The following is a 14,167-nucleotide window of genomic DNA, read 5'->3' as shown; positions in this document are numbered from 1 at the left end:
AGTGGGCATTTTCACATCTTTATATGTTTGTAGTACTTGCATGCAGCCACAGCCACAATGGATGTGAGGTACTAATATACCTCATTTTTATCGCCAATATGGAACATAAGTATAGCATGCAATGGCAGCTTAGCTTAATTGGTACCTCAAGTATCTGCCAGACCTTCAAGAGAATATTCGCGCTTGTCACTTTGCTAGTACCAATAATGTTCTTGTTTGTGCATTCCGTCCCTGTCGAATCAAACAGACATGACAAAGTGATGAAGATGGCGATTCTGGATAAGAAAAAGTTTCATATAAAATATTCACAAATCATTCATACGAAATCAGCATCTCATTGAAGTAAGCCGGTTAGACAAAGTTAATTAATCATACCTACATATATAATAGTTGGAGAATTCATTGTTATTTAAGAATCAGGTATATATATATATATATATATATATATATACTTATTTTGACAAGGTAAAATTAACTAGCGTGTGGCGCGTGGTAACGTCTAAAACATACAAGTGACCCTGAGCGCCTACAGGTTGTATTGTTGTTTTGCAAAAGAAATTAAAAAGCCACGTCAAAGTATAGAAATTAGTACAACAAACCATTAATACATGCATTCAAAGGAACTTTTAGATACTATACATTTCTGCATAACTATAAACAAAATTTTCATTACTATATGAAGATAGAAAAATAAATAAAGTTCAAATATTTGGTTCAACTAGCCATCACAGATACCACATAATAATGAAATATTGACACTAGGGGTTGCACGTGGGAGTTTCATCCAATGGCCCAAGAATCTGATAGCCATAAAGCTAGATTGCGTCGAGATCAAATCATCCAATTGCTAAACCTACATGCCCATCTCGCCAAGCCCCTTCTCCTACAGCCATAGTACCTGTGCCAACAATTCAAGCCGCATTTCAAGGTGATTTCGATTTTGAGTCCAATACTATGCCAGCCTATTCTTTGCCACCCATGGTGGCTACCGTCCACGGGAAATAATAAAGCAATGATATTGGGGTTGTTAGCTCCAAAGAGGATCAACCTAGACAACCAAGTCTTGAATGCTACTAAGAGAGTCCATTCTCACAAATTCTAGCTTAGAATACCTTTAGTTGCAGATAATGCCGTTGCAAAGATGGGTCCTCATCCTGACAACTGCATGTATACTGTATGAAGACGACAGACTCAACAAGGAAAAATAGAGAGATACACCCATAGTCGGCTACCACGGTCATGAACCTCCCGCTTACTTCTTAGTGGGTTTTGATGATATATGCAATATGTTCAGACTACGAGTGTTGGACATGGGTTTGTTGAAGTGCTACTCGTTGTAAGTATTCAAAACTTAGTATTGTACTAACACCACAAAGGGTTTTCTTAATATAGGTTGTGTTGAAATGAGACTCATAGAATCAGAAGTCAGGTTGGATTTCAGAGCCACGGAAGATTAATAAGAGACAATTAAATAATGTCTTGGAAGATGTTTGACTACATAAAAGATAGCTTATGGGCACACCAAGACAAATAATTCATGATGTTACCACACAAACAGCAATAAGTTGATAACTAAATTTAAAAACTCTGCAATGCATTTAAGATGAGTTTTAAGTTGCACTATATTAATGTCGCATGTTTCACTGGATTATCGTGTGTATAGTGCCTAAATAGAGTAAGGTTTACTATCTTAGCCCTAGAAAAATCTAGAAATACAACACTTCCGCTTTGGACACTGCATGAAACTAATACGTGCTAAAAGGTGGCATCATAGAAAAGGAAATGCTAAACTATATTTCCAGGTAGACTTCCTAATTCAACAACAATTAAGCTTCTGAAACTTGCGGGTTTCATATATTCCACCACATAAGTAATCTCATTATGCAGATGAAGAATCAAGATCTTGAGTTTTGGTATAAATATTTGTCAATTTTGTGATGCATTTTGTTGACTATTTAAGTCGGTATTGGAAATTCTCGGTAATACAAATGAAAATGGTAATGTTTCTCATAGCGGTAATAGAAACGGGAGAGATGTTTTTCTAGGCATTTTGGAGGTACTAGCACAGTACTTGTGCTTTGCCTCGAAGATAAAATAATCATTGCATGTAAAATTCCATTAAAATACATGGCATACATTTCTGTCCATGTATACATAATTAATGGCTAGTCAAGTCCCATAAAAACATATACTCATGTGTTTTTAATAGATAATGTCGTTAACTTTTTGACGCACATTTGACCATTAGTTTATTTAGAAAGCTTACGTAATTTTTATTTATTTTTTGTGATTGGATTTATCACTAAATATTTTTAGTTATAACTTATATTTTTGTATATTTGTTCAAAATTTTTGAATGATCGAACTTATATAAAAAGTCAACACATAATATATTAAAATACATGGAGTGTTAACCTTCACGCGTTTTCACCCTGCACAACAAATAATGGGTATGTCAATGCCAACTTTTCTACCTAATAATTTATAATTGCAACAATCATTTATAATGGTCCGTGGGAGAGGCACAGATGCACCAAAAAAAATATGAAGAACAGTAAAAGTCTGGGTACACTTGTTGGGTGCACCTAGCAAATTTTATGGAATATTTAGAACGGCATGTACATGGTTTAGATTGCAGCTGTCTGTTTGACATATTGAGACAGCAAAACAGATAGATCCTATAACAGTTCAACCAACCGTTGTCTGTTTGGTTGTCTACCAGTTCTATAATACATATATTCATGATACATGATCGAACCCACAACTCCTCCGTCCAATGCCTATCGACTACTAACTCCATGTGTTAGGAGCATATGCCACTGTCGTCGCTGAACGAGACGACGGCAATCATCTCTTTCTTCATTCAATTGTGTCCAGGTAAACGAATTTTGCCTCTGTGGCAGCACAAAGACAGCTGCCGTCTTGACGTTGTATGTGTCCTAAGTCACTGTTGGCCTTGGTATCGTGGTTGCAGTAGTACTATGTTCTTTTCACAACATAATAAACCAGATTCCCTTTTTTTCCCTGCACATGCTTTCCAAACGCTAAAGTATGTATTTTTTGGTAAAAAAATTTATAGGAAAGTTGTTTTAAAAAATCATATCAATTTATTTTTAATTTTTATTTAACTAATAGTTAATTAATTATATAGTAAATCACGGCAATGTTTTTCACGCGGCTTACTTTAACCCTCTTAGGAATGTGGTGTACTGCTGTAGTGCTGCTGCACTAAATATGTCGGCGCATCCCTTGCGCTAACGCCACAATGCAGATTCCGATCGACTTGCTCTGGCGCTAGGTGACGGAACAGTGATGTAATCATGCGTTAACAGCAAAATTTGGATTCAGCCCTTAGAGGAGAAAACAAGAAGATGTAACAAAATTGGATAGAAAACGAGTCGGATTAGAAGATGAGTCCGATTGGGCCTGAGAAAAATATAGATATATTCGGGAAAGAAGAAGAGTCTGTGTAAAACAATATTTGTAAATAATAAGTTTGTTTAGGTATGTGTTTAGATAAAATCCGTGTGCAATAAATTACGTAATAAGTTATGAATATGTATCTGATTCTAGTTAGTTTCAGGGGTATAAATACAATACCCCGTAGTGTGTAAAACAATCAATAATCATCTGATCAATACATTTTATGGTGTATCACCAAACTTTCGACATGAGCGAGATCTTGATTTAGTTTGATCTTCTGCATAATCTATTCGAGGTTTATCTGAGTTGGCTATTTTTTCGATCTATGTTCTATTTTGTAGTAGTAGTTTACCCTCGATCAGGGTTTATACTTGCGTCTTGTCTGATCTATTGATATTGGTTTAGATTATATGGTTATGTCTCGTTTTAGTCTGACTAATCTCGTTTACTGAATTCGTATTTATAGACTAGATTCGATGCACGCATGTTCTTACTGCTACAGTTCTAACCAGCATTATCTCGAGTAATCTATCGACATATTCATTAGATTCATAGATCGTCATGTTTTCTATAATTATATTGGCTCGGATTGCATACTGTCTCGGTTTGGTCCAATCTATAACAATTTGATCTGATCTGGTTCTAGAAGCTCGTCTGATCTTCTAAGTACTTCAGTAAATAAATCGGTAGATTTCATTAGTGTTATGCAAATTTATGTTAATTTCATGCATCATCATGTTTAAATCTGAACTGTCTTGGTTTAGTACGATCTTCTAGATTTGATCTGAGCATGCATGTGGTTGTTTAATATTGTTATGTACCAATGATTAAATCTAGTAATCTAGTTCTATTATGTCTGATTTACACCGAACCCTATCAGCTGCTGACTACAAATGCAATAATTGGTAAATAAGCCGATCGACTGGTTAATCTTCAAACTGTCTCGGTTAAGTCTGATTTTTCAAGAGTGACTAGTGGGTTGACTTAGTTGGCAATTATCATACTCATAATTTAATCGATAAGGTATATTAAGATTATATACCATGAAATATTCTTGTAAAGCCCAATAACATAATCCATTGACTAGGGTCCTAATGCAATATCGGTTATCTAGCCGAAAGAATCTTTGGATTTAACGTTTTATCCATGTTTATTTATATCTTGTTAGTTACAAGATCAAACTGACTGACACACTCACATCTTTTGAGAATTTAGGTCCTACATTGAAGCGGTCTTAGATTGACTTTCAGGCCTTCGTGTGTAACACGTCAAGATCAACTTTTGTCGTTAACACCATGATGCACGCATGACATTAATTAGTGACGTATCAACATAAAAACACTTCGTATTTTTAAGTAGTATAAAAATTCTGGCTATTTTTGGAAGCGCTTCTCTAGTCTCCAATCAAGCCATTACATTTCTTCCCACTCGTGATCCTATCATTATATTTAATTGAATAAATATTTTAACATTTATTTGTATATTTTCTTCTTTCCATTGTTATATTATATACTCTTCAATATGTATCCATTTCGATGATTTTCACTAACCCGATTTATTGTGGCAATAGTTATATTGTTTATTACCTTTACAATGTATATCATGCGATCATAATATATTGGCATCATACAGTGATATACATATGCTAAATAAAACATAAATGATATGATGCATGGTTAAATACATATCAGTTCTGTGACTTGAATTTTTGGCTTCCGACCATTATTGCTATATTGCCGCTTCTATAGCTCCGTTTCAAATATTCCAATAGTCACTGTACCGTACAGATCGCTTCATCTGTGACGGCCCATCGTATGTCTGGACTACTAGGCCGCCAGAACGAAGTCATCTTAACCGGGTCTAAAATGAGCCTGTTGTAGATGTAGTCATACATCCGAATCCAGGTGCATATGTTTAGAGCCCGTCAGAGACGATACTCATCTATGACGGGCACAAATGTATGCCCGATTAAGATTGTCTCAATCATCTCAATCGGGCCGAACTATCAAGCCCGTCAAAGATGACATTCATCTCAATCGGGCCTAGATTATAGCCCATCACAAATAACTCTTATCTCTGACGAACTTGATGACCCTCATCTCTGACAGGCCTAAATTATGGCCTGTCACATATGACTATTTTTAAATATGATAACTTTAAACTATATTTTTAAATACTAAATGATTTCAAATGAAAAAATTATCAACAATAAAGTTGTATAACTTACAAAGATTTACAACTTTTAATTTGGTCATTTTTGTATATAACGTTTTTTTAACAATTTGCATTCGAATTTAAAAATATGACAACTTCAAAACAATATTTTTAACTACTAAATGATTTAAACTAAAAAAAAGTCATCAACAACAAAGTTTTATAATTCATCAAGATGTATAACTTTTATTTTGATCATTTTCTATATAACTTTTTTAAAAAGGTTGAATTTGAATTTGAAAATATGACAACTTCAAACAACATTTTCAAATACTAAATGATTTGAACTGAAAAAGTCATCAACAACAAAGTTATATAACTCATCAAGATCTATAACTTTTATGTTTGTCATTACTTCATCCGATAAAGTGTTAGTAACATTTTTCACAAAATTGATATATGTGTTATAGTCTATATATACCAGATAAGAAATATGTAAATTTTGTGAACAATATTACTATCATTTTATCGGATGAAGAAATGACCAAAATAATAGTTATAGATATTAATGAGTTATACATCTTTATTGTTGATGACTTTTTCAATTGAAATCATTTAGTATCTCAAAATGTTGTTTGAATTTATCATATTTTTAAATTCAAATTCAAACTATTCAAAAAGATGTTGGATAGAAAAATGAACAAAATAAAAGTTATAGATATTGATGAGTTATACAACTTTGTTGTTGATGACTTTTTCGGTTGAAATCATTTAGTATTTAAAACTATTGTTTAAAGTTGTCATATTTTTAAATTTGAATTCAAATTGTTCAAAAAATGTTATATAACAAAAATAACAAAGTAAAAGTTATAGATCTTGATGAGTTTTACGTCTTTGTTGTTGATGACTTTTTCAGTTGAAATCATTTAGTATTTCAAAATATTGTTTGAATTTTTCATATTTTCAAATTCAAACTCAAACTGTTTAAAAAAATGTTGTATACAAAATGAACAAAATAAAAGTTATAGATATTGATGAGTTATATAACTTTGTGGTTGATGACCTTTTAAGTTGAAATCATTTATTATTTGAAAATATTTTTTTGAAGTTGTCATATTTTTAAATTCGAATTCAAATTGTTCAAAAAATGCTATGTAGCAAAAATACCAGAGTAAAATTTGTATGAATGTGGTTGTGTTAAATATATTGATGATTGTATTTATGAATGAATGTATATGAATTGGGAATATTAGTATGTGACATCCTGGCTCAAGGGTTAATAGAACTAATAGGATACTTATACCAACAAATTACAATTTATTTTTCGGAAGCAATCTTCAAAGAATTATGAGGTTAAGCGTGCTTAGCCTAGTGCAATTACTAGATAGGTGACCTACCGGAAAGGCACACGAGTGAGGACAAAAGCTAACAAAATGTCCGTCAGAGATGGGTGATCAACCAAGAACGCATCCGTCAGAGATGGGTGACCTACCGGGAAGGCAATGAGCCTGTTAGAGATGACCAAAGGCACACAAATGATAAAATTTATTTTTCTTGATTATACTACGGGCCATAATCTAGATCCGTCAGAGATGAGAGTCATCCGTGACGGGCCATAATTATGGCCCGTTAAAGATGAGAGTCCACAGATGATAAAATTTATTTTTTTAGATTATACTCATCTGTGATAGGCCATAATCTAGACCTGATTAAGATGAGTATCATCCGTGACGGTCGGAGCCCGATTGAGATATTTTCTCATATCACTAACCTTTGTATAGTGACGGGAGCCATGTCCTACAGAGATGACACTTTAAGCCCGTTAGAGATAACCGGTTTCGTTCTAGTGAGTATCAGTATCATTAACATTTCCCGTGTTACCATTATGATTCCGCTCGTAAGAAAATGGTGATGAAAATGGGATATAAGGTTTTCTGACTGTTTTCATCCCTAACTTTGGTATATTTATAGGGCCTGCTTGGCTAGCTGTGTCGTAGCTACATCACGGTCAGCTGTTAGCAAACAAGACATTTGCGGTTGAACACAACAAAATTATCTGAGCACGTCCATAATGTCACACTTATGATGAGAAAACCTGGACAATTAACTACGATAGCCTGGATTCTCTTGACATGGATAAACGATTGGTTTCATAAACATTTGTGATTGTATTTATGGCACATACAGCCAGCCAAACAACATATTTGGCATATTTGCGGGAAAAAGTAATTTATAAATAAATTTTTACGTACGTATTTTTATAGATCTAAAAGCTAAGGATGAAGTATAAACTTTGGTAAAAAAATTTTCAAAATTCAAATTCAATTTTAAAGTTAAAAATTTAAATTTTAGTTTTTAAGCGTAAGCAGAAGAAAAAAAAATAGGGTGGCATTTTTCCACTACTTCTATTTTCAATATAGGTAGAAAATGCAATACATAAATGCTTCTAGTATGATTTTAGATGTGGGTTGTTCTGGAATTCTCCAGCAACAATTTCAGTCCTAGAAGAAAACCAAACCAGAAACATACCAAAACCCATTTCGCCGAAAACGCACGGCACGAGCCCTGCGACCTACCGGCCGTCGGATGCGAAGTCGACGGCCCAGATGGAGGGCCACGGTGCCCAGGCATCCACCCCCCTCCCTCCCCCTCGCAAATCTTATCTTCGCCTACCCCCAGCTCGCTCGAACCATCCAATCCCCCCCCCCTCCCCTCCGCATTCCCCTGCGCCGCCGCCGTCGCCGCCGCCGACCTCCGCGGCATCTGAAGCACGCCAGCCGACGACGAGAGGTTCCCTTTCTCTCTCTCTCGCCTGTTCGCCTCCATTTTTTTCCTCGTCTTCTCGCTCCCCCCAACCAACCAACCAAATCCCTAGCCCTACAGGCGGGGGGCGGGCGAGCGGCCCCGATAGCTCCGCGTCGATACCCGACGTGGAAATCGACCGCCCCACCCGTGCCGGCACGGTTTCTTCCAGAGTTGTCCTGGTTTGCTGCGGCCTGGGAGGTATTGTGTGTTTTTGTTTGGTGAATTTGGTAGCAGAACGAAATCTTCTTTTTATATCGAATGTTATAAATCCCTGTATTTCAATTTACATATATCAGCACATTTCAGAAGTTAGGAATGATGATGGTGAGGATGTACATCACACTATGATAGCCACCATGAAGATAACATAATATAGTGTTTGCCCGCTTACCACGATGTGACCAAATACTGATGCATAACAAATATAACATGATATGCGAGCGTTAAAATTATCCTCAAACATGAAAATTCTATGCACCAACACATGCAAGATGTCATCAATGTGCTAGATATAAAGACGTGCAAACAGTATAATCGTTTAAACATTTCATGCAAATAATGATATATATATAAACACCATCGCCCCTGTCAATACTTTTAGAGGAATAATGGTAGTTGGTATGTGCTGGTTGATTAGACTGCTCTTGGAATTGAACTGTGGTCTTGCTTCAATATGGTTCTGTTGTACAGAGCTTTTGTTATACTTCACCTGACTCATCTCTGAAATGGCAGCTACTATATTGAAGGTTGAAGTTTTGTGGTGCATCCAGCAAATATTTCAATGGCGCTGCTACAGTTTGGAGGTACCTTGGCTCCTAAACTTGGGGAAAAACCTCAGCTGTTGCCCAGATCACCTGCACTTGCAAGAGTTCTTTGTGCTGATCCAAGATTTCTGGTGTCGAAAAATAGGTATGTGAATGTGTTCTGAACAATAAGATGTGCTAGGAATACTAAAATAAGCGCATACTGATATTACGAAAAGCATGATTTCCTCTGTAAACTGAAGATTCCATTACCTCTATATTTGTGCAGTACTGGAGTCAGATCTAAACACCTTGTGGCACCTACTGCTAGTTTACATTCGCGGACATCTTCTCGACTATTAAACCATGGGTCATCACCAAGATTTCGCAGTCGAAGGGGTTCACGGTTTATCGTCAGAGCTGACGCTGTGAGACTATTTCTTGTGCTTTTTTTTCTTTGCTGGTATTACTTCTTAGAAAAGCCTGTTTTCTGACATGAATTTGATACCTTAATTGACAGGATTTCTATTCCGTACTTGGTGTTTCAAGAAATGCTAGTAAATCTGAAATCAAGAGTGGTATGTGTGGTTTCATTTGGCATGATAGGGTGCAGTGGTTGATGTTCAGTTCAGAAGTATATCTTACCCACTTTTGATTCCGTTCTAGTTTTAACCTGTAACTGTAATTTACCAAACAAACCAGACTACTTCTATCTAAGTGTTAGTGGTACATTACTAGTCTTAAATTATACAGTTCAAGTCTGAAACAACATATACAGTACAACAGCAACTATTAACTTTTGCAGAGAAGATGAGTGGCCATTTTGGTTTTAATTACTATCAAAATTTTGTTGATGTGGAATCTTGGGCAAGTTCTGGCACTACCAAAATTTTGGCAGGGTAGATTGCCTCAACTCTTACAGGGTCATAGCACCTTGCTATTCCTACCAGTAACTTAAATGGTTCCTATTTCATCTAATTGGAACTTTGGAAGGATATCGTAGCAAAACCTCTTAAACCATTCTAAGATATGAGACTGTTCTGCAACTGATTATGTGGCATTCTAAACTTACTGTTTGTTTTTTTCTGAAAATTTTGTTGGCAACTTCTCATTAAGGCTGGAATTTTGGCAACATGTTGTCATGTTGAAAATCTTATGCTGGCAACTTCTCATGTATATGGGCCTCAATCCCCTGCTCATCCACGGTATATGGGCTAGAATTTTGAACTAAAATGTCAACACACATCTGTGCATAGTCTAGGATTTCGTCCTATGCAAACAAAGCCTAAGGGAATCTTATGGTAGAAATCTATTACAGCCAATTTTGATCAAAATATCTGTAGTACTTTATATCTTTCTATTTTAATTCTAAAACTATCTTTCTGTTTCAGCCTATCGAAAGCTTGCTAGGAGTTACCATCCTGATGTGAACAAGTAAGTTAACTAACCAGTATATGAGAATCATGCCTCAGCTACACTTGATATATTGCTTCTTTTGCATTATAAACCCGAGTGCTTAGTTTGCATTAACCTTTTTCATATCTACCTAAGCAAATAATACATTTGTTATGTTTTGTTTTAGAGATCCTGGTGCTGAACAAAAGTTCAAGGATATTAGCAATGCTTATGAGGTTAGTCCAGTTAGCGATACCCAAACCCATAGCTTCTTATCACTATGTTGTCATAGGGTTACAGGTGCTTGCCAGCTAACATAAAGTGGATTGCAGGTTTTGTCTGATGATGAGAAGCGATCGATCTATGATAAATATGGAGAAGCTGGTTTGAAGGGTGCTGGAATGGGAACAGGAGTGAGTGTTCATAACATGTTGTCAAATTCTGAAGTATGATCAGCGCGACCTATATATTGTCTTGATTACATGAAATTTGTGAATATGCAGGATTACTCAAACCCATTTGATCTCTTCGAATCATTATTCGAAGGCTTTGGTGGAATGGGGGGGATGGGAGGTCGTGCTGCTCGTAACAGACCAATGCAGGGTGATGATGAGTCTTACAACCTGGTACTCAATTTCAAGGAAGCGGTATTTGGTGTAGAGAAAGAAATTGAGATAACCAGACTGGAAGGCTGTAATACATGTGATGGAACTGGTGCCAAGCCTGGCTCAAAGCCAACCACGTGCAAAACATGTGGAGGTCAAGGACAAGTGGTCTCCTCCACAAGAACACCACTTGGAATATTCCAGCAGGTCTCCACCTGCAATACTTGTGGAGGCACTGGTGAATTCTCCACCCCATGCAACACTTGTGGGGGTGATGGTCGAGTGCGGAAGACAAAAAGGATCAGTCTGAAGGTTCCTGCTGGAGTTGATTCTGGAAGTAGGTTGAGGGTCCGGTCTGAGGGGAATGCTGGACGGAGAGGAGGCCCTCCTGGAGATCTTTATGTGTTTATTGATATTCTCTCTGATCCTGTTCTTAAGAGAGATGGGACAAACATTCTATACACATGCAAGGTTTCATATATTGATGCAATTCTTGGGACAACTGTTAAGGTTCCCACTGTTGATGGGATGGTTGACCTGAAGATCCCCTCAGGTACCCAGCCAGGTACAACTTTGGTAATGTCCAAGAAAGGTGTCCCCCTCCTCGGCAAGTCAAATGCTCGTGGAGACCAGCTAGTGCGTGTGCAGGTTGAGATTCCAAAGCGTCTGAGCAGCGATGAAAGAAAGCTGATTGAAGAACTGGCGAACCTCAACAAAGCTCAAACAGCAAACAGCAGAAGATAGATAATTTCACAAGGCTTCATTGGACAACATGCTTTTGCAATATGCAATTTTAACGCAAATTGCAGTGACTGAATGGGCATGAACTGGTAAATCACTTCACAAACTGTATGCTCATACTGCGCCGAACCACCGGTGGAAATGGTGAAACTTCATGTCTGTAACTTCATTTTTAAGCGATAGAAAATCTAGTTCAATTCAAAACACCAAACGTACGGTGTTTTACAGTAGCTTGTCATATGCTTTTAGGCGAGCTTATTAGTCTATTTCTCATAATACATTTCACAATTTTGGAAGGCCTAGGGAGAATTATTTTATGGTGGAAAAAAGGAGTTTCAACATTTGTTTGTTGCAGTAGCATCAGACCATTCCGATGACATTGTAAAACTGTAACATCAAGTTTTGGCAGCAGGTTTTCATGTGGTGTTATGCGTTGGTTGTTTGGTACGGCTTTCAATCGTTTGTAATTTTTTTTTCTGCCTCCTTGGGTGGTTGGAACATCTCTATTCATGTCCTTATCTTTCCGCTTTCGCTTTGACTATACATGTGCTTAGGCTTGTAAGTTATAATTTAAATTTATAGTTGATTTTAAGATTTTTTTTATTATATGTTATTTTTAGTCTTAGATTGCTAAGAGAATGTATATAAAAATTAATTATAAATTATTTTTCAATCATCAATAAATTATTTTGTTTATGTTTAATACAAGCTAAAAATGAGCCTACCAGTTTCTGAGCAGCTAAATGCCCGAAAGGCTAACGTTAATCTTAATCTGATTATGGCATGCTTGTGGCTACAAACAAAAGGTAAGCTAGTGTATGCAAGCAGCGTTAACTCAATATACCTTTGATCGTAGGGTCCCCGGCCTCGTACGATCCTCTACGGTTTCCCCAAACGAGTTGCATCGACACTTGCAGAAGGCAAACGTGAGGCCGCAGGTGGGCCCTCGACCTGGAGAGCTCGGCACCTTCAAGAGGCCTCATGATGCCCCTGAACGACGACGGACGTAACTTATAAGGTGGGCACCGCTAAGGTGTTCGAGAAGGTGCGCGCTGTAATGACATTTTTAGCATTGATAATTCAAAATATAAATTATCAAAGGTTTAATATGTAGTAATTATGTAATTTTTATACTTATGTATTAATTAATATGATATAATTTAATAAGAATTGGATAATTTATCCAGGGTCCAAGGACCCGGGTAACTCCACGTAGGTTTGCCACTGATCTCTAGTAAGAAGGTTATGTCCTGCATTGACATTTCTTCGAAGCCCATGTCTATTATAAATTGTTTAGAATAAAATACATGGCTGGTCCTTAAACTTAGCTCAGTACCACTTAGGTCCATAAACTTAGAAAATATACGTTTAGGTCCATGAACTTGTTTTAATGTGCTATTCAGATCTATGAACTTGTTCTAATGTACCATCCAGGTCCGTGAACTCGTTTTAATGTACCATCCAGGTCCATAATTTTAGACGTTAAAACGAGTTTATGGATCTAAACGTGTATTTTCTAAATTTATGAAATTAAGTGGTACCGCGTCACAAGTACCCGTTTATCATATGTAGGGACGGATATACAGTATGTGCAGTGGGATTCTAGGACCACACTCAAATTTAATATTTAGTGTATTACTAACATGTAATTAAGTAAAAAAGTTTTTAGCACAATAACAATCCTACTAAGTTGTCCTCACTTGATTTTTGGGCTGAGTGTACCCCTAATCATTTGGGAGTTAATCTATCGTCTCGAAGCCATGTCCATCATAAACTCTTTATCACGAAAGGATTAATCCATCCAAGGTCATGCCTATCCTGAACTCTAGACTGACGTCTTCAGGTCCTTGTAGGGGGTTGCTTCTCTGCTGGAGGCTCAAACCGAACCGATCAAGAACAGAGTTGAGACGTATAAAACGCACTACATTGATGGGCGTGCTCGGGGGCTTCGAGCGGCAGCGCTGCAGCCGATGGCCACCATCTTCTCCTTCACCCGCACTCCACTATATATTGTGCTGTCAAGTGTCAACGGATACTGCCAGTAGAGCTGCCCCCTGCTTCTCCCTATCTCCGGACGTGCACGCTCGTCGGTCAGTAGGCCGGCTTAACTTTTGTCATTGCGATTTTTCGAAGATCTCTATTTTCTTTATGTCGTTCGTTCGTTTCGCTTGCAGCTCGCAGAGACTCTCGATACGTTCTCAATCCGTAAGTGCTCGCTCAGTTGAGTTTGTTTATAACTCCTCGATTTTGGCTGCGGTTTGCTGCTACGAACGGCGAATTAATTCATAATCAACGTGTGTG

At 37.0% G+C, this 14,167-nt stretch overlaps 1 protein-coding gene across 2 annotated transcripts; it reads left to right on the top strand.

The window, feature by feature from the left end:
- The first annotated feature begins 8,283 nt into the window (after positions 1-8,283).
- On the top strand, positions 8,284-12,310 carry LOC102712444 (chaperone protein dnaJ A7A, chloroplastic). 2 transcript variants are annotated; one of them, XM_040523926.1, is made up of 9 exons: positions 8,319-8,367; positions 8,461-8,580; positions 9,115-9,291; positions 9,415-9,553; positions 9,646-9,703; positions 10,517-10,559; positions 10,708-10,756; positions 10,853-10,933; positions 11,024-12,310. In XM_040523926.1, the coding sequence occupies exons 3-9, from the start codon at positions 9,164-9,166 to the stop codon at positions 11,867-11,869; spliced, it is 1,344 nt and encodes a 447-aa protein (XP_040379860.1). In that variant the 5' UTR covers positions 8,319-8,367; positions 8,461-8,580; positions 9,115-9,163; the 3' UTR covers positions 11,870-12,310. The 2 variants fall into 2 exon arrangements, with proteins under 2 accessions (XP_006654266.1, XP_040379860.1); XM_006654203.2 differs by lacking the exon at positions 8,461-8,580 and having other exon boundaries at positions 8,284-8,367.
- Positions 12,311-14,167: the final 1,857 nt, after the last annotated feature.

The sequence above is a fragment of the Oryza brachyantha genome, chromosome 5 (genome assembly GCF_000231095.2).
Source record: "Oryza brachyantha chromosome 5, ObraRS2, whole genome shotgun sequence".
NCBI lineage: Eukaryota > Viridiplantae > Streptophyta > Magnoliopsida > Poales > Poaceae > Oryza > Oryza brachyantha.
This window is presented reverse-complemented; position numbering and strand designations above follow the sequence as displayed.